At 43.7% G+C, this 21026-nt stretch overlaps 2 protein-coding genes across 3 annotated transcripts in view; both read right to left on the bottom strand.

The window, feature by feature from the left end:
- Window positions 1-2393: 2393 nt before the first annotated feature.
- Window positions 2394-7795, bottom strand: LOC307230158 (uncharacterized protein). Its single transcript, XM_080000388.1, has 4 exons — window positions 7544-7795; window positions 5909-6027; window positions 5214-5438; window positions 2394-3432 (listed from the first exon to the last, which is right to left on the bottom strand). The coding sequence occupies exons 1-4, from the start codon at window positions 7656-7658 to the stop codon at window positions 3412-3414; spliced, it is 480 nt and encodes a 159-aa protein (XP_079856514.1). The 5' UTR covers window positions 7659-7795; the 3' UTR covers window positions 2394-3411.
- Window positions 7796-15271: 7476 nt separating this feature from the next.
- The window catches only part of cpne5b (copine Vb), a gene marked incomplete at both ends in the record, with an annotated part of 123435 nt that continues 117680 nt past the window's right edge, over window positions 15272-21026 (bottom strand). For both annotated transcript variants that reach the window (XM_080000308.1, XM_080000307.1), the window contains one exon: window positions 15272-15463. In XM_080000308.1, coding sequence (XP_079856434.1) covers window positions 15272-15463 — 192 coding nt within the window. The remainder of the gene's footprint in view (window positions 15464-21026) is intronic.

The following is a 21026-nucleotide window of genomic DNA, read 5'->3' as shown; positions in this document are numbered from 1 at the left end:
TTATAAGTCAATGTACCATCAAAATGATTTTAAAGCGGTTATTTTAAGGTTAAAAAGTTGTAGTGTTGCTTTAACAGTCATTAAATGGTCCTACTATGACATTTTAATTACAACATAAACATCTCATCTGACTTATCCATACATTTATTTTTTTGTCAAAATCAGTCAAGTTCTTCTGCCTCAGTCAGCATTTCTGGTCTTATAAAACCCAAAGCCTACCACTGAACCTGATACCTACCTGCTACATTAACTATGCTACTCAAATGCAGAGAACCCATTTCACCGGCCACCATTTGAAGCATGTGTGTGTGTGTATGGATGTGTTGTAGTGGTGTGTTCTGTGACAATTAAAGATTCTTCTTACTACTACTTACTAACTTCTCCATGATGCCCATCTCACTTTACACTTAACTGACATACAAACCTCTAGAGCGAAATCCAAGAAAATACTAAAATATGTCAAATTTGTTTAATATGTGTTCGCAAAAGGTCTTAAAAAGCATAAAATTCCTAGAGTGAAATCCAAGAAAATACTAAAATATGTCAAATTTGTTTAATATGTGTTCTCAAAAGGTCTTAAAAAGCATAAAATTCCAACTCCAATAACAGCAGACACAGAATGGTATGGTCCTTGAAGTGGTAAAATACATACACTTATTTTAAAGCACGTTTATTATTGATTGAGGTCTGACATGAGCATGATTTTTATAACAAACATAAGCAAATAAACATACAATAAACAAAATCCCAGATCTCATACTGACTGCCAATCTATCAGTCACTGTCCTAGTTTTCGTATATACATTCGATGTTAAAATCAAATCACAATCTCTCATCTCATCCTCATTTTTTGTTTTCCTCCCTTGAGGGGTACCGGTTTGATAGAGTGGTGATCTGTCATTGCAGGAAACCAGGGAGAGAGAGAGATAGAGAGGAAACAGGAAGAGCAGGCGACAAGAGGAGAGAAAGGTGGAATTAGGCATTTAGATCTGTTCACTGTTTGTACCGAAGGAATTAAACTTTTTATGTTTCCATACACAAAGTGCTTTTAAAGCCTCGTGTTTAATAAAACAATTTGTTCAAGAAGTGCAGAGTCTCTGAAATTCTCTCCAGAAGAGTTTTAGAACATGCAGATATTCTGTTTATCATCTTTGCAGGAATGTTAGCTGCATCTAGATCAAGATTGTATTGACACTGTCTTTGAGAAAGGAGAACAATCAACAAGAAGAAATTCAGAAATTGCTCAAGACCTTCTGACAGTTAAGGGTTCAGAGATGAATATTTACATCTATACTTCGCCAAACTACAAAGTGGAGGTCTATGCAACTTTAACCTGTTCTCAAGTTACCCTCAAAAAGATGATTGAGAAAAGGTTTTATGAGATGGACAATATCTGAGAGGAGGAGGGTTATTATAAGTACAACCATGTGCTCATGAAGAATACAGTAATTATTTAGGGGAGTCCCAAGTCCAATGGAGCCCGGTGTCAACCCTCTAGTATACGTACTGGTGTACTCTGCCTGTCTTCTGGACGGGGAGCGGGCGTCGGCCCACCAACGACCTGGACCTCTTGCCAATAATCCCTGTGTCCGGGTCATCTGCACCACCAATGGCCCTGGGCCCCCTGAGGGTCCGGCACAACAGACGCCGAGGGATGGAAGGGGCAGGTTTGGTTAGACTGCGGGTGGGCTAGGGGTCTGGGAGTTGCCCCATTTACTGTATAGTTCTGCGTCAGATCTAAGCCGAGGGGCAGGGCTCTGCGGTGCCAGCTGAGGCCGCCACCATAGCCGGCGTGTACCTCCCTGTCATATAACAGTGTGGGCCGATGTGAGACCATAAGAACTGCGATGCTGCTCCTTTTGAGACCAGAGTCAGAGCCAGAGCCACCGGTGTGAGCACTGCATCTTACTGTCGCCAATTTGGACGGTAGGACCACAGCGTCTAAAGATTTACAACCATTGTGTGTTGCAAGGATGTAATGAAGCCTCTTTGTTTCCACAGCACGCCAAAAACATGGACCTGGAGCAGCAGCCAGAACACAGGCTCTGGTGAGTGCAAACGCTTCAGCTTGCTGGAGGAACAATCAGTGTTAAAAACAATCAGTTTTCTACGGGTGTTAGCAAAACATAGTTGTAGTGTTTGCGCCCGGGACGTGAGGGGCGTCGGTGGGTCACATGGACGCCGTTAAAATAGCAAGATTAAATGGTGAGTGAGTGACTGAGGTTTTGGCCCTGGAAAGAATCATTGATTCAGAGCCAGTTCTTCCGCGAGCATCCACAAAATTTCGCCATGTCCTGCAGGTGATTTGGAATGGCCTTGGGGAACCCTCTTCCACCATCATGTGGAGGGATTCTGTGACCTGTGCACTTCAAACAACAAAAGATCTTCTTTGTGATTTGTTTTTATTTTGCATAAACCAAACATTCTGATCAAAATAAAAAATAAAATAAAAGCAACAATGGCATTGACTTGTTTCTAATAGTCATCATGACACCCGATCACAGGATTTACTAGATCTAAAATCCCTCATGCTTTCGGGCAAGGGGGGTCTCCGTACTGAACACTTTAATATTTGAATAAAATGCAGAAACAAAGTCTGAGGCACTTGTTCCACTGGCTCATTCTATGTTTTTGCTCTTTTATTGTGTAAATGTTGATTCTCTAATGTGGCTTATTGCTCAGACTTTATAATGGGATATTTGTTCAACAAAATTGTCAACACATTTAACAGTGAAATACACTTATACTGAAATCTATGTTAAAACATAGACTTTTTTTTAAAACAGGAATTGTAAAGAAAATACTCACTAATGTAATAACCTAAATACAATAAATACCATGAACGAAAACAATTTTTTTTACCTGGCATGCATGTCATTAACTTGTGACATTCTATTCTAGGCAACCATGGAAACATGTTGAACAACGCCCCCACGATAGAAAAGATACAAATTGAACTTGCTCAGAGAAAATACCTGTGTAAAAATAAATCATTTTACATTTAGTGAAAAACGTCATCAAAGTCAGGTGTGTAAAAGTGGCCTGAAGATGACCAGGTTCAAGTACGTCCACTCAGCTTGGGAGACCAAAATGATCTGAATGTACCTATTATACATTATTACTGATTAAAAAAGGCCTGAGCTACAGCTTGAATAACAATCAACTTCAAATAAATTGCTCAAGTCAACAACCACCCAAAGTGGTGGTTCAAATTTCTTAATATGCCATGTTGTCGGTTTCTTTATGTAAATGAAATAAGAAAAACAGTTGAATTTGTCCTGCAGTAGAGGGGATAAGGAGGGATGGATGAGGCCTGCTGGTCTGTAGCACCTGAACAGTAAGACAGTGGCTCCACAGGATGCTCCGGTGTTTCCTTGGATCAGACCCGGTTGGTTCCCCGTCGTAACCACCTTAAGCATTGGCCACTGCGTCCTGATCACAGAAGCAAAACACTCATTAAGTGAAATATCTAAAGTGTAATGTTCATGCGCAAAACTCAACCTGTCAACTTAGCACAGACTTTTCTACCAACAACCAGCTAGTTCTGCATTTCTGGGCTCCTCAAGTGACATCAGAGGGGGTTGGGTCATATTGGGTTTGTACACTGGCTCCATGCCGTTTTATCCCCCCCCTTTGTGGCTATTGCATTCATTACTCCACTACATTATTCATCCATTCATACAGGTTGTGTTGGTTTCTTCTGTTAAGTTGTTATAACCTTGTAAATATTAACAAAAAGTAAAAAAATATTTAAAAAAAAAATAGGAAATTTGACATACGCTCTATTGCTTTAGTTGTAGGTTATGGGCCACAGAAAGTAGAGAACCTCCAAACAATAGAAGATTAAATCATTATTTCAAAAACACACCAGTACGGTCTGGCAAGCTAGACAGGCTGGTTTAAAAGACAGTCTCAATTCCGTTTCACTAGAAATGAGGTCAAGCGGCACGATGACTGTTCGGCAAAATGAGTCAGCAAGGAACATACAGTAGGAAAGTTAATCCTAAAATGGAAAATGGCTAAAATGACGGATATGCTCATTTAAAGTTCTCTTATTCTCACTTCTTAAAATCAATGAATATGTGACACTATGCACATTTTCTGGTGACAATGGGATTAAGACACTACCTAGTATAATGCATTTTTACAAGTACGCTTGGATTTTCTGTCAACCATTCAACATTTTAGGACTACAGATAACCGTGCGTTAGACCAACAGGATTAGTGTCTGATCTGAGAGGTTTGGTTTGGGGTTGGGCCGGTGTAAAAATGTTGCAACCGGTTTGATATGAAGCCAGACACTCGACTGCTGTACCCAATTTTACCACAAGGTGTCAAACGTGACTCAGCAGCTGCTCCCATGTTGGTGGTGGTGGTGGTGGTGGTGGTGGTGGTGGTGGCGGTGGCGGTGCACCGCTACACTAAAACCCCTTTCCCACTTGCACTGAAAGCTGCAAATCTATTGGCGACGTTGGGTAGTGCTATCATGTTCAAACAGGAGACGGGGTCAATGTTCCTAAATGTCCCTACTGTCCAAGTAGTAAAACTTAGGAAAATTCCCGTACGGCTATGAATGAAGTGTGTGGGAATGGAAGCATCTACTGTAAAGTAAGGGCGACGCCGAATCCAATATTTTACAAATATTGATTTCATAAAAATGTGTGAATGATACCTGCTGCCTTTGCCGGATATATTTTTTAATCCAACAATTTTATGGATTCCATGTGGGAAAGGGGCTTCAATGACAAATGCCAGTTCAGTCGGTTTGCATAAAATTGTGATTTCAGAATCACAGGAATGTGGGTTTGAGCACACACACACACACGATCAGAAACCTTTCACTATGCGAGGAATTGAATTTAGTTCCAATCATTTATATATCACATTCAAAAACAAAGCAGATTTGACAACACGATTTCTTTGCCAATCCTCAATGAGGTTCTACGACATACTTCATTACTCAGCCCCGGGATCAGATAGGCATTCCATATAAGTCAGACTATCTACTTTATGTTCTTGGAGTCTAGATGTCTGCCAGCTGATAAATACAACAGGTTAACAAGTATTTTGTTATCTGAACCGCAGGTTGTCAATTTCCACCCATAATTTCTTATCATGGCTTGGGTGAGCGGTGACCTTGTCCTCGGTCACGCTGATAAATCACTCAATGAGGTGAGAATCCTAGGAACCGGAAGAGCCGGGACGGTACTCACCCATCCACCCTGTTGACCCACCCAGTCGCCCACACGAGTGTTGAGGAACGTGCCAATCGCATCCTCAAGTTTGGATATCAGCTCCGGGGACTTCTGCTTGATATACATTCCGAGGGACACTGAAGCCCGGATCAGCTGCATTTCCGGAGCCACCTCAGCTTGGGCCCCCGTAGCTCGAGGCTGGCACAGGGTCTGCACACCCTGGCTGAAGGCAGACAGGATGGCCTGCGGTTGGAGAGATGATCTGGGGTTATATGGCAACACCATCGCCATGAGGTACTCCCACTAAAGCACAATGAGATCTGGCAACATGACTACAGACGGCTTTGTCTGTGCTCTATGTCCGTCGACGCCTCTACTGTATATGTATGTCGTGCTTTTTTTCTGATAGACATTTATTGTTGGATCATGTTGCTCAATAAATAAATTCAAAAGGTCTATCTTTCTGTGTTATTTGTTTAATTGGGTTCTCTATTTTAGGACAACATTTTTAGGTCACTTCATGCAGGAGTTCTCAACATTTAGCTAGCGCCACTGTTAAGGTTGAAAAAGTTAGTGTCATACTTTTAGGTTGGAGGTTTTTTGTTTTAATTGTCATAGGTACAACAGCTCGGAGGCAGATATTGCTGACTGATGTTCTTAGTCACAGAGCCATGGACTGCAGTTATTTAAACATAGCTGTGTGTACACTGTACCTGTTTGGTTGATGCCTGTTGGAATTCCCTCAGCGCTGCCTGGAATTCTGTGTCATGCTGCAGCTTATCTGCCACTGCCTTCAGTTTACCAGCAATAATAACAGGGTCAAATTGGTCATCTGAAAAACAGTTAATTGAGGTCAATGATACTGGTTTCATACAAGTCTAAACACATATACAACACTCCAAAGTACATGCACAGACTCCATTATATTTTACATTGATAACATAAAAAAACAAACAAAAAAAAAAAACAGTCACAGTATAATGCAACCTTGTTACTCTCACTGAGTTTTAGTAGGACCCAACATATAGCTAACGTGGAAATGTCCAGGTCAAACTTCAAATTGAAAGTCTCATTTTTGAGTGCAAATAAACCTTTATTAAATGTATATGGTACTTGGCTTTCCAAAATAAATGTCAATAATTAAAAAAAAAAAAAAAAAAAGTAATAAATGGCTGACTTGTCGCTGTCATTCACTGGAAGTCCCCATTCGCCAGCCGTGCGTTAAACCAACTCAATCAAATGGAGCGACTTGGTTTACTGAGTGATTCGTCGAGAACCGAGTCCCAAGAAAAAGAGTAACTTTTCATCACGAGCGGCGCTTGTGCACTGCATACAACCAGAGCAGATGCTGCCATAGATACGCTGTTTGCACAATTTTGGAATATTGTCAGGCGATAGATACATCATTGATCCAATCTTCTCTGTTAACACTCAAGTACCTCCAAACAGCCATCTCTTCTTTCCTTTTCTCTCTTTTTGAGCGTCAACTACGCCACCACGTTACATTACGTTGGTATTGGGTTTGAGTATCGGAGCATTCTTACCAGTACAGTACGTGAGCACAGGGCGTGTAAATTTGACCGGCACAGAATCTGAAACTATATCCGACGCTGATCGGCCGGTCACTGTTCTGTACAGATGGATTGTTTTCCGTAATTAAATTACAATAATATATTTCTATATTATAGAAATTATAGGTATATTTCTTGCCTATATTAAGCTGGCATTTAATACGTGTTTTTTTTTTTTTTTTACCAAGAATTGTTAAAAAAAATAAAATACCTTGTTGGTATGCAAAATGCGTGCCGGGTGGCAGGTCTGGGTATGTACGTTTTAACTGGTGTACAATCCCATGAAAATAAGAACTGTTGTGTTTTTGTTACCTTACGATGAGCCGTTATTTTGTTTTTTTTAATCTACATAGAGCGCGGGTCCGCTTCCACGGAGGCTGCCATGTTGCGCCGCCATGTTTCTACATGAGCCCAGAGCGGACAAACCGGGACATATGGCGCGCCCTCGAACCACGGGTGACGTCACCGGGCGCTCTACCCGGTCTCTGACTCTGCGAACGGACGACGCTGTCCCGCAAACCGATTACGTCGCTAATTTTAGCTTGCAGCCTTGAAGCTTCTCCGACGTCGTCGTCGGTGGTGGTGGTGGTGGTGGTGCTCTAGAAGGAAATTCGAGTTTGACTGAAACTCTCCCACATATACTGTGTGCGTGCGTGACACACACACACACACACACACACAGGCGACGCATGAATGAATATCCTTAAAAACAAAAACACCCACCGCGGGTTCATTAATAAATAGGCGAAAATGGAGGATATAACCCCCTCTTCGTACCATCTCCGCCAGGCCCGTCGTGCTCGATGTCCCCGCGGCGGGATTCCGTCGACGAGTCGTCCAACAGGCACCGCACGATCTGGACCGTCTGCCGCCGCACCGTCTGGGGATCCATCGGGGCGTTGGAATAGCCGAAGGTCCAGATGTTGTTGGCGCCGCTTTAAACTCGCCAGTCCCACCCGGCGTCGCCGTTCTCCCTCGCACCGCTCTCTCCGCAGCACGCCCCCGCTGCCTCCGGTGAAAGGTACACCGCCGCAGTAACCGCCGCAGTAACCGCGGGACGTGCTCGCCTGGCAGCGGCGCCCCACCGCGCAGGCGCAGACAGGCGGTGCCCTTTATTTCCTTTTCTCATAAAATCCTGTATTTGATATTTTATTTTTTCCGGCAGTATGTACTAAACTGCAGTTCGGTAAATTTGCGTTATCGATGTGCTCCCCTATAGTTGCCTCGATTATCTTAGGAATTCACCCGTTGCTTAGGCACTCAAATACACCCACACACACCTGCGCACACACACACACGTAGGCACGCACTATGTTCTCCGTTAAATGTATTTATTTAGTTTTCCAGAAGATGGCAATGTTCTGCTGCCTATGGGTTTTTATGAGCTGCCCAACCCCGGTAGTATAAGATTAAGAGGTACTGAAGAAGCCCGGAGGAAGGCTTCCTAGGTGACACACTTAAAGTCAGGGATATTGAGGTGGTATAAAAGTATAATCACGCCAATCCCATTTGATCTGAAATGGTATAGCCATTTTTGGTTAACAAACAAATTGGGAAGGCAATTGATAATTATTTCTAACTCAACAAGACCCATTTTGCCCGGGTTCATTGAGACTTGCAGAAGGATAGATAAGTTCACTTAAGCTGACAAATAAAATATTGCCTTTGCTTACAATTATAGGTTTGATTTAATCATATAAAAAATACAGCACGATGATCACAAAATATCACGCAAATCCCCAAAATATATGAGATTGAATTACTGTAGATCACTGTAGGAAATCGGTATAGGAAACTAGAATTATTACTTCACATTGTTCACATTCATCCCTTTAACCCTATCAATGATGGGCCTTACCAACACAATTCAACAACTGAGTACGAAGCATAACTGGATATAATAACATAAGTGAACGTGATAATCATGGACAAAAAACATTATTCAGTGATCTCATCACAACACTGACGTGGTAACTAGTGTGGCCAGCGCTGAGCCACAAATCTATTTACCGGTTTCCAAGGAGCTCCGTGTCCGCCTCACAATAACAAGCACAGCCCCGCGTTCCGGACGGAAAACGCAGCAGAGAGAATTTGCGGCCCCTGCCCTGGACGTCTCCTCCCACGCCGGAGAAGGGACGGGACGCGCTGGCCGGTTCCGTCAACTCCACGCCGAACAAAACCCAGCGGCGACTGCAAACGGAAGAGCATCCTCCACGCGCACCCCGTTGATGATCATAGCGTTCAAGAATGTTTGTCGGCTTGACTTATGAGAGGGCTGGTAATATTTCACTCTGTCCGCCCCCATTTCCCTGTGACAAGGTCGTGGCACCTTCACTGTTTAACGATCAGACCTCTCCTCTCTGTCGCTGCCCGGCGTGTCCCGGGAATCCCCACAGGTCACACACCGACAGCTCACACCAGGGGAGTCGGAAGCGCCTCAATCTCCTAAACCCCCGGTGGAGTTTGCGGATGGCGACCACCGTGAGAGTGCCTCCACCCGACTCAGACCCCATCCGGTGCACCCCTTCACCGCCCATGGGACACCTTTTGTCCCCTCGCGCGTGGTGGAGCGGACCGCTTTGCTCTGTTGTTTGCGGTGGCACCTCTTCAAGACGAGTCCCGTGCACGCCATCTTTGTGCACGCCAGGAGACTCCTGGCCAAATAGGAGCCTTTTTGTGTGGAGTTTGCATGTTCTCCCTGTGCTCACATGGGGTTTCCTCCACCTCACGTCAGTGAGGACCCCCCCCAAAAAACATGCACCCATCATCGTCTGACCAGCGATGGACACTCGTCACCTGGTCCCCGGGCGCGTCCACGTATGCTGCCCACTGCTCCTGGCTGTGCCCCCGGAGGAAGGACAAGCCAAGATGGGTTAAACGCAGAGGCCTCGTTTCACCGGCCACCATCCAAAAGCATGTGCGTGTGTGTGTGTGTGTGTGTGTGTGTGTGTGTGTGCGTGCATGTGTTGTAGTGTGGTGTGCTGTGTGACAAATAAAGATTGTTCTTGTTCTTCTTCTTCTTCCTCGGCCCCCGTGCTTCAGTGAGCCGGCACGTGTTCTTGTGCGGGAAACACGCAAATGTATCGCTGTCTGTCTCCTCCGCCGCTGTGATGTGATCTGGATGATGCCGCGCAAAAAGGCACAAGGCAAAGGCAACGGGCGAATAATCTTTAGTCTCCCAACGGGCAAACGTTTGAACTGGCTTTTTTTCTCGCCATCGGTGCAGGTGGGAGTGCAGGAAACACAGCGTAGTTTTCCCAAATTAACTTTTGCTACAGCTTGATGTGTAATGAATCACCAGAGAAACCTCCATGTTCCACATGTCGAGTGACGTGAACGCCCACATGTTTTATGATCACACCTGTCCGGACGGTCCTTTGGCCGGTAGCATGAAATACCAACAAACAAGATTTTCCGGTTATGATATCATCAATGTGTTGTTATTTCCTGAAGTGAACCCTACATTCAAGAATGTTGCATGTGAAGCACCTCAGATTGATTCCTTGGTTAATGAAAAATATAAGGCACATTATGCCTTTTATTTTCGGTCGAGCTATTCCACAGCTTCCAAGATGAGGAAATCAACCCTTGTTCACCCAGCCTCACTCCGGTGCTTAATATGAAGCAACTGGAAATCCATTCTCCATGTTTTGAGAAAGTGCCGGAGGCTTTACTCTCCACACAGCGACCACATACAAGGACTAATAGAACAACCAAGTGTCCAAAAACGTCCATATTCCCTGCACTGTTTTTGGCCTGATACCTTAGATGTATGGGAACATTGATGGATATGTATGGTGCAATGCAATTTTGTTTTCTTTCTGCTTGATTATTTATGCATTTTTTTTGCTGCTTGATCTGCTTTTTTGGTTATTTATATTTTATTTAATATTTTTTTGTATCAAGGTTATTTTGAGGTTATATTTTTGTAGTTAGTGCTCTGGTGTTGTACACGTTTCGATTAGAATTCACTGTGACTAAGGCTCAGTTGTAACATTTGCGCTTTTCGATTTGAGTTTCGACCGACCTGAATTTTGTTAGTTGCAAAAAACAAAGTTTCAGCCGTCTTTGCTTTTATTGCATATAAATGTAATTAATCAATTTGTTGTTTTTTTTTAGCTGACATGACATATAAATAAATCCCATCCCTAACACCAGGCCATGATTTCTCTTAAACTCCACCGTACAAACGACCAAACCGTTTTTTTTTAATTTATAGGGAAATGGCTTGGAAAGACGAAAAAAGGAAAAGCTCCACTGTGACCACATAACCACTGTAACCACATAACCACTGTAACCACATAATTGCTTGATTTTCTGGTTTATTATTTGTTTCTGAATTACCAGCACTCCCTAGACCTACTGCAAATTTATAAACCAAATAGCTTCTTAAACATGCGACTCCAATGGCTGCTGTACAACTGTGCATATCGAATGTGTTGTGTTTCTGTGATTGTTATCGGCCGTGTGTATAAGGAGTCTGAATGTTACACCAGGGCCTGAATTAGACGCTTGGTGGTGGACGACGCCCAGACGGATTAGAGGTCAGGCTGCCGTCCAACAGCACTCAGACTCACTCTGGTTGCAGCGAAATAGGAGCAGCAAATATTTCTCCCCGATTAGGCTGTAAATCATACGCTCTCTCTCTCTCTCACAGACAGACACGCACGCACACACACACACACAGCATCATACTCTCTTAAGTACACTTATATACAGTATTACCCGACCTCTCATACTATTAGATGTGTGGAACTTTAAATTCATCACTGTCAGTAATGGAGGAAAAATATCTATTTACCATTCTCCGGTCCATGTTCTTAATTATGAAGAAGTAATTCTAAATGTATTGCAAAAAACATGTCGAGCAGTTATTTAAGTGATGTATTTGTTTGCTTTTCGAATCTTGGGTTTGAAAGCTATTCATCCTTTTCTTCATAGTGCTCTCTTCTGCAATGAGCAACTGTACACACCGATTAGCCACAACATTAAAACCAGTGACAGGTGAGGTGAATAACATGGATCATTTGGTTCCAATGACACCTGTCAAGAGGTGGGATATATCAGGCAGCAAGTCAACAGTCAGTTGTTGAAGTTGATGTGTTGAAGCAGCGTAAGGATCTGAGCCACTTTGACAAGGAGCACATTGTGATGCTGGACGACTGGTCAGAGCATCTCCAAAACCACAGGTCTTGTGGGGTGTTCCTGGTATGCAGTGGTTACTACCTACCAAAAGTGCTCCAAGGAAGGACGACAGGTGAACCGATGACAGGCCAAGGCTCATTGATGCACGTTGGGAGCGAAGGCGTAGACGCAGACAGGTCAGAGTGCCCATGCTGACTGCGACTAAAAGCGACTAAAATGGGCATGTGAGCATCAGAACTGGTGATGGAGCAATGGAAGAACGTGGCCTGGTCACAACTTCCAGGACTTAAAGGATCTGCTGCTAACGTCCTGGTGCCAGATACCACAGGACACCTTCAGAGGACTTGTGGAGTCCGTGCCTCCACGGGTCAGAGCTGTTTTGGTGGAACGAGGAGGAGCTACACAGTATTAGTGGTTATAAGTGGTGGTTTTAATGTTGTGGCTGATCAGTGTATATAGTTTAGCTGTACATATAATGTTTAACTAGAATTTCCATGGAAATGACCTACAGTAAACTACAAATACATCATCATAAATCTTTTGGGACTTTTTGCTCAGAGATGCATTAGAACTTAATGTTTTACCACAAGAAAAGTCAATGCATTTGGCTTTAATGAAAACATTAGGAATAATAAATATCATGTGAATGTGTGAATGTGTATGTCAAATATATCAAAACAATAAATATAAATATTTCCCCTGTATAGCAAAGCAACATTACCACTGATTGATGAGTTTGAAATAGTGCCTGTCCATTCAAATCAAACTCTCAAATGGCTTTTACAAAAGTAATCATATTTTTAATTCATTTTCATTTAAGGCAGTCCAATACAAAGCATTTCACAACCCACCATATGACAACAATCATGTACAATAAAAACCCGTTCAAAAGAAAAACAGGAACCATGCAAATTAGAAACCCATAGATATAAACAACACCATTAAAAAGGAGGATTAAAAAATAAAATTAAAAACTTCGGAACTGTAACATGCTCGTCGGCTACAGTTTTCCCACCGCAGAGAGCTTGTTACAGGACGTTGTTTGAGGAGCAGGAAGTTGTCAGGCACAAAAGAGAAGGAATAGCAAACAGTCCATGGATCTCGCTGCCACGTCACATGCACGCCATCCAAACGGGCTTCTTCACTATTTGACAGAGTGTTGTTGTATAAAATACACCTTATACCTCGCCTCCACCTTCATACCCAAGTACAGATGCAGACACGTTTTATACTTAGAAAAACAGGATTTGTGTGGGTGGCGCTGCCATAGTGACATTTACTGCAGACTTCATGGTTTATAATAGAACGTTCAGGAAAAAAAAACCAAAAAACATTTCTAATGCAAACTTCAACCTAAATGCCTTAACCAAATACAATAAAAGGGACTCCTCTCGCGAAAAAAGACTTCCTTTTTTATCAATGTATAAACCACACATTTGATGCTCTATTGTGGGTCCTTACCCACATATTTTGATGTTTTCATCCTAGCCTACCCCTTACACGACACAAACATCTTCAAGTAAATTACCACTTTTTTTTTTTTTTTTCATTTCGGCCACTGATGACGAGTTTTAGTTGGACTGATTTGAACAATTTGAAAAATAGTCTTTTCACTTTATTAAGGCCTTAGCTGTGGGTGGTAGTGTGGTGTGCTACATTGCAGATGTTTGAATAGAAAACATTCCCCTCAGTTTATTCAAACAGGGCCTGATCAGGAGCTAGAATAAAGTATGACTTGTCTCCTCAACAGATGATAGATAGGAAGATGGACAAATAAGAAATGGAACAACGTAATATTTCAAGCTTTATTCCCACTGTCCTCTATCTGTAAATGGTCAGATTGCGGTTAAAATTAATGTTTGTGTGTATATATATATATATATATATATATATATATATATATTTATATAGTTTTCTATTTCATTTTTATGTTTTATGTATAGGATTCTACGTAAATATTTTCCTTAAATTTAACTTTTGCTTTTTTTACCTTTTCTGTTAGTTCTGTATGAACTGAAAGTCAAATTCAGTATATATATATATATATATATATATAATATACAGTATATACAGTATATACAGTATATAGTCCGGCGTTTGTATATACTGTATGTGTACATACTGTGTGTATATATATGTATATATACTATACAGTATATATACAGTATATGCTACAGTGTGTGTATATACTGTATGAATATACCGTGTGTATATATATATATATATATAGTATATGGTACAGTGTGTGAATAAACTGCATGTATATTCTGTGTATATATATATATATTAAACTATAAATAAAGATAAAATGGCTGATGTTAATTTAATCTACTTAAAATGAACATATTTTACAATACTCTCAACAAAATAGAAACCTGTTTTGTCCAATAGCATAATTGAGGGATAAACAGAATGAACATGGTGATATTGTTAATATTATGGAATGTGTCATGTAACCATAACAGAGAGTGGAGAGTGGTAATTCTGTTGTGCTTGTATCATAAATATTTCATTTGTGCAAAGCAATCGCCGTCCACCCCCCAATGTTTAGGATTTTATGGTTTCAACATATAAAAAGCTTATCAATCTTCCATGCCACTGTGAATAACATTCAACAACAAATACTTTAATATGGGGTTTTTAGTTATTTTATATTCATTAAATTATCCTATTATTTAATAATGATACATAATACAACATGCTTTTATCAACAATTATCTAATAAAGAATTGTGTTGGAAGTAATGAAAACTTGTTTGCAAGCCTCAAAGTAACGAAACAAAGTGCAAACTCCCCGCCCTTCGCTCTCCCTCTGTCGAAATGATGCAGGTATGAAAATAATTTTGAAATGCCCATCCCCCCCAAAAAAATTTTTTTCAGAAAGGACCACATTATTAAGCCACATCAATGACTGACAAGCAAGGCTTACGCAGGTCAAAGGTTGACATTTGGGTGCGTTTCTCCTGATACACTTAGTAGAACATCCACAGACAGGCACGAGTTTGGAATCACGACATGACCATTCGGACGATCCTTTGTCAAAGTGGACATGAAACAGTCACTGGGCCATTGTCTATTAAAACGCTCCTGGAACATCAACGAAAAGGGCGTCATCGGTCTCTCTTGGCGAGAACCGAACCAAATAGATAAATCACGATATACAAACCGAGCCCCCCCCCCCCCCCCCCCCCCACCCAAAAAAAATAAAGTAAACTTTGCTTCAACAGTCACTGGGGAGCACACATCACGCAATCCGACACCTGTCGCTGTCATCTCCCGAGCGTTCCCGCGGGAGGAAGCAGGGCGTCACAGCTGGAAGTCCTCGGCGTAACCGAGATGCAGGAGGGGCGGGTGAGGGGCGTCATATCTGTGTGTGGTGGTGTGTGTGTCCCGGCGGCGTGTACGGCGGCGGCGCGGGGTTGGGTTTGATCCCTCGGCTCTTCATGTAGGAGATGAACTGGTCGGGGATCTCGGCCAGGACGTCCTTGGCGAGCCGCGCCATGCTCAGCACGTGGTTACCTGTCCGGTCCATGTAGTCTCTGAAGGGGACGAACTACAGGGCAGAGAAAACATGTGGTCGTTTCTGTTCCTGTTGGATGACTCGGGGGTCAGGGTTCACTCCACCGACAGAGTCACTCGCCCGTTTCCTTCGCAACACTGTGACTGAAGCCAGACACACTCTCGAATGAGATGAGCTGGAAGCCTAGAGTCACGCATGTGCCTCAAGTTGCCCGGCAACGCCCCCCACAAGCTCCTTAAGAGGGACGTATTATGTTTTTCCTTATTTTCTGTCATATATATATATAGTGTTGCAATGTGGGATGTTCATATTAGACATGGTCAAGTGTCAAAAATTAGATAAATTAATGACAAAGGAATCGCTGTGAACAAAACGCTCAGGCTTCTGACCGCTCTGAACGCTCCGTTTTCAAAGGTTTTTTCTACTCTTTGCACGAGCTGATGTCAGCTGGTCACCAATTTCCTGATATGGTTGTCCGCTCCATCCCATTCGCTGTGTTTATTTTATTTTCCGACGTCTACATGAAACAAAAATCCCTGCGTGCGATGTCGCGGCGCAAAGTCTGTGTCCCACAAGCTTGGAGAGCGGCAACCAGAGTCAGAACAAACTTTTAAATGAGGCCTGGCAGATACACAGTTATATGAGTGAAGATACAGCAGCTGGATTGCTTATTTCTCGCCTCAAATTTTTATTCAGAAACAGGTTTTGGTGCACTGGTGAGGTGAAATCAGTGAAAGTTTGCAGAGTTAATAAAACGGAGCCCGGAGTAAAACTCGAACCCCATTGGCTCAGAACTAGGGGCTTGGCTGCTCACTCACAATTAAGGCTACACACGCTGAAACAGCCCGTTTTGGAACAGTTGGGGTTTCGAGGCATGTCACAATGGCTCGAATGCATAACCTGAGATTCAAAGACATGTTTTGGGGACCTCAGAGACCCCTACTAACATGTGTAAAAAGGAGCTTAATGGGTCCCATTTAAGTTTTTAAACAGTGAGTGGGTGTGGGAGCGAGGGAGTGAATGAATCTTTGAGTCGTAAACTGAATTGCGACTCATCCTGTTTTTCAAACCCAGGTCAACCCGCTAAAAAAAAGGCGATTGACACCTCTCCCATTGCCAGAAGAAATGCTGATTTTTTCTGGTGCGTCCCGTTTGATGTCACAAACGCATCGGAAAAGGGGCGTGTCATGGTTCCAGTGTGATTGGGAACAAAACAGTAGAGGAGACAGTAACTTTGACAAACCTCATTGTGGTGTGGAGATGGGATGGTTTGAGCAGCCACACCTGATCTGGATCTATCAGGTCAGGGTGGCTGCATACCTGTTGCTCATTGTTTGGGCTAACGAGCAACAGGTTAAAACCCCCATCTTCACACTCACTCAGGAGAGGAGCGCTGTCATGACATGTTCTATCTGCTCCTGGTTAATTCGACCTAGCCTCCTCTCTACAGTAAACTGACGTCTACAATCCATCACCTTCTGTGTCTCTGTGCCGGAGGGCCCTGAAAACGCATGTGGCAGGTGGAAACTCTCACACACATTACAAACTGTAAAACTTGATAAAAAAACATTTTTCGGTTCGTTCATGAATGACCCAACACGACAGTAGGATCAGCATGGAGCACCGGCAGCACGGACCTTCCATGCTGCCGGTGCTCACCGGTCCTTCGGCGGTGGGGAGTGGGGACGGGCGGGGAGCGTGGGGGGTTCTCCGCTGTGGTCCCCACGGTGCGATCCCCACACCCAACATTCCTTGGTCCCCCATGTGGAAATTTTTTTCTGATTTTGATTTTGGATTCTAAGTGGGATATGAAATGATGAAATGAAACATGGATATTCCTGTCTATTTATGCGCCAGCGTCTGGGGTTTCAACGCTCGTTGCATCGCGCAGGTAAAGGGGCCAAAATGAGCGGGTCGACCTGGGTGTCCTGTTCACATCAGAGCCTATCGGAGGTGGAACCGATTAAAACTCTGTCTATTGCAGGGTCATTTGACCCGGGATTAAGACCCGGGTTTCTCCTTTCACACTGGTGACAAATGCCAGATTTTAGCTGGTGTTACCAGGTTTTTGGTGCAGTGGAAAAGGGGTATTCATCGCAAACTTAAAATAATTACGAATGAATTAGGTCAACGCATTTTGCATAATTCATATTGAATGAGACTGATTTACACTTTGCAATCCACCTAAATACCTAATTTGGTCAGAATTAACAGAATATTGTGGGCATTCAATTCAACAGGTTCAACAGAACCAAACTCTTCAGACTCTACCATCATGCACAGGTAGTCGGCCTTCGCTCAGCCTCGCTAACAGTTGTTTCCCACTGTGTCCATGCTTGTCCTCATGAGTGACGCTGTTGTTATAATGTTTAATAGTGGGAAAAATCACAATGTTTCTGGAAGTTTACCACACTATATCTCTTACCACGGATGCAAAGTCGACAAAATCACATTGTACATAGTGGAGATGGAGGCTCCAACCGTTTCCAGCCAAATCCATATAATTCAGATAAAGAGTCAAAGATGGCGGTGCGTGGACAACGTGCAGCTTGGCGTCTCTCTGGATTTTGCGAATTAGTGTTTATTTATCTGACTTTCCTACTTGTTTTCCCTCAAAACACTCGAGTGAAACAAACCTACAACAGAAACTCACTATTGGATATACATCAAAGCTGCAAGAACATAGTTTTGGATCACCCGTTAAACTTCAAACAGCTCCCTCCGGAGCTGATCAGATCACCGCGACCAGATGGACAATTCTTACCGACCGGAAAGGCTCGTAGACGGAGACGCGACCGCAGGCAGAGACGGGGTAAGCGAGGTGGAGTGCGTGCTAAGCTAAGACTAAACCAGTACCGAACTGCGCTGCCTAGCATTTTCCTTGCCAACGTGCATTCTTTGTTCAACAAGCTGGACAAACTCAAGATATGGACGCACACAGAAAAGCCTTATGGACTGTAACGTCCTGTTTTTCACTGAAACTTGGCTTAACAACGACATTCCAACAAGTGTGGAGGGAGTATTTAATCGTGAGATGCAGGCCCTTCTACCATCCACATGAGTTCAGCTGCATTGTTGCCATTGCTGTGTATGTTTCACCTGATGCCAACAGTAAAGCGGCAATGAAGGAACTTTCCATTTCCATTAATAAGCTTCAGACTAAACATCCAGATGGGGCTTTTATTGTCACTGGAGACTTTAACCATTGCAACCTAAGAACTGTTCTCCCTAAATTTCACCAAAATGTTACTCGCTTCACAAGAGGCAGTAAATCTCTAGGCCATTGTTATACTAATGTTGCTGCTGCTTACAAAGTCACACCCCTCCCCCACCTTGGTCAGTCGGATCACATTTCTCTGTTTCTCACGCCAAAATACTCCCCTCTCATTAAACGTGTGAAACCAACAACAAAGACCTTAAAGTCCGGATGGAAGATGCAGATCCCACTCTTCAAGACCAGCTCCAACACACTGACTGGAAAGGGTTTTTTGCTGATGCCACCAGGGACTCTCATACCAACATTCACACAGTAGCCAAATCTGTCATGGATTACCTCAATGTGTGTGCAGAGGGAGTGACGACACATAAATCAGTGAAATTATTCCCTAACCAGAAATCCTGGATGAGCAAAGAAGTTTGCCTTCTCCTTAAGGCCAGGGATGCAGCCTTCAGGTCGGGAGACCAGGAGGCCTACAGCTCTGCCAGATCCAATCTGAGGAAAGGAATATCCAGGGCCAAACACAACTACAAGCACGCGTATGTGGCAAGGCCTACATACACTCACCAACAAATCCCCATGCAACTCTCCCCCACCCTCCTCCACTTCCCTCCCAGATGAGCTGAACCACTTCTACGCTCGATTTGATCGGGAAAACAAGGAGGCGCCTTCAAGTCAGCTGTTTCACCAGACGAGGACACATTGCAGTTCTCCACCTCAGAGGTCTGCGACATCCTGAACAGGGTGAATGCTCGGAAAGCTGCTGGCCCTGATGGAGTCCCTGGACGTGTGCTGCGAGCCTGCGCAGAGCAGTTGGCTGGTGTCTTCACTGACATCTTCATCATGTCTCTAGCCCAATCAACAGTCACAGACAGTTTTAAATCTGCCACCATTGTTCCTGTGCCTAAACACTCTACAACCAAGGAACTGAACGATTTCCGTCCTGTTGCACTGACACCCATCATTGCAAAATGTTTTGAGAGGCTGGTCCTCTCACTTCTGAAAGCCTGCCTGCCCCCTTCACTGGACCCGTACCCTTTTGCCTACCGACGCAACCGATCAACAGAGGATTCTATCTCCACAGTGCTCCATCTAGCACTCACCCACCTGGATAGCCCCAAAACATATGTTAGAATGCTGTTTATTGACTTTAGTTCTGCATTCAATACTGTGATCCCCTCCAAGCTGATCTCCAAGCTCAGCCAGCTTGGCATGAGCAACTCACTCTGCAACTGGATTATGGACTTCCTTACTAACAGACCCCAGGCTGTTAAATTGGGGAGTCTCTCCTCCTCCACTATCACCCTGAACAGTGGCGTGCCGCAGGGTTGTGTGTTGAGCCCTCTGCTCTACTCTCTCTTCACTCACGACTGCGCCCCTGTTTATGGCTCCAATGCCATAATCAAGTTCGCAGATGACAACACTGTGGTGGCTCTGATCAGAGATGAGGATGAAACAGCATATAGGGATGAGGTTCAACATCTAACTACGTGGTGTAAAAACAATAACCTGGAACTCAACACCAAGAAGACCAAGGAGATCATTGTGGACTTCAGGAGAACCAGGAGCAGGGCACACACCCCCCTTAATATCAGCGGTGCTGAGGTGGAGCGTGTGTCTAGCTTTAGCTTGGGGATGTCTAGCTTGGGGATGGTAGCTCAGGAGGTAGAGCTGGTCGTCTAGTGATCTAAAGGTTGCTGGTTCGATCCCAGGCTCCTCCTGCTAGCATGCTGTAGTGTCCTTGAGCAAGACACTTAACCCCTAATTGCTCCTGATGGCTGCGTCCGTCGGTGTTTGAATAATTGTAAGTCGCTTTGGATAAAAGCGTCTGCTAAATGTAATGTAATGTAATGTAAGTTCCTTGGGGTCCACACAGAAAATTTCTCTCTGCCCTCAACTCCTCCACGGCGCACGGACCCTTAAGAAAGCACAGCTTTGTCCTAGCATTCTATCGGACTTCTATCGCTGTACCACTAAGAGCATACTTACAAACTGCATCTCTGTCCGCAAGGCACTACAAAGAGTAGTGAACTCTGCCCAGAGGACTCTTGGCTGTATACCCCCCCCCCCCCATCCGCAACACATACCATGACCGCTGTTTTAACAAAACCAAATCCATTGTCAAGGATGACACCCACCCTAACCATGGAGTTTTCACCCTTCTCCCATGTGGCAAGGGATACAGGAGCCCCCGCTCCAGCACCAGCAGGCTCAAGTACAGCTTCTTTCCAGAGGCTGTAACACTGTTGAATAACACCCCCCCCCCCTAGCACTGGACTTTTAAATGGTTACCTGCTTGCCTGTTGTTACCTGCTTACCTGTTGGTACCTACTTACCTGTTGGATCTCACTTTCTGCAATGTTCACCTGTTTCCATTTA

Source organism: Zeus faber, assembly GCF_960531495.2.
Source record: "Zeus faber genome assembly, chromosome: 5".
In the NCBI taxonomy this organism is placed as follows: Eukaryota; Metazoa; Chordata; class Actinopteri; order Zeiformes; family Zeidae; genus Zeus; species Zeus faber.
Note: the sequence above shows the minus strand (reverse complement) of the source record. Positions and strands in the feature narration are given on the sequence as shown.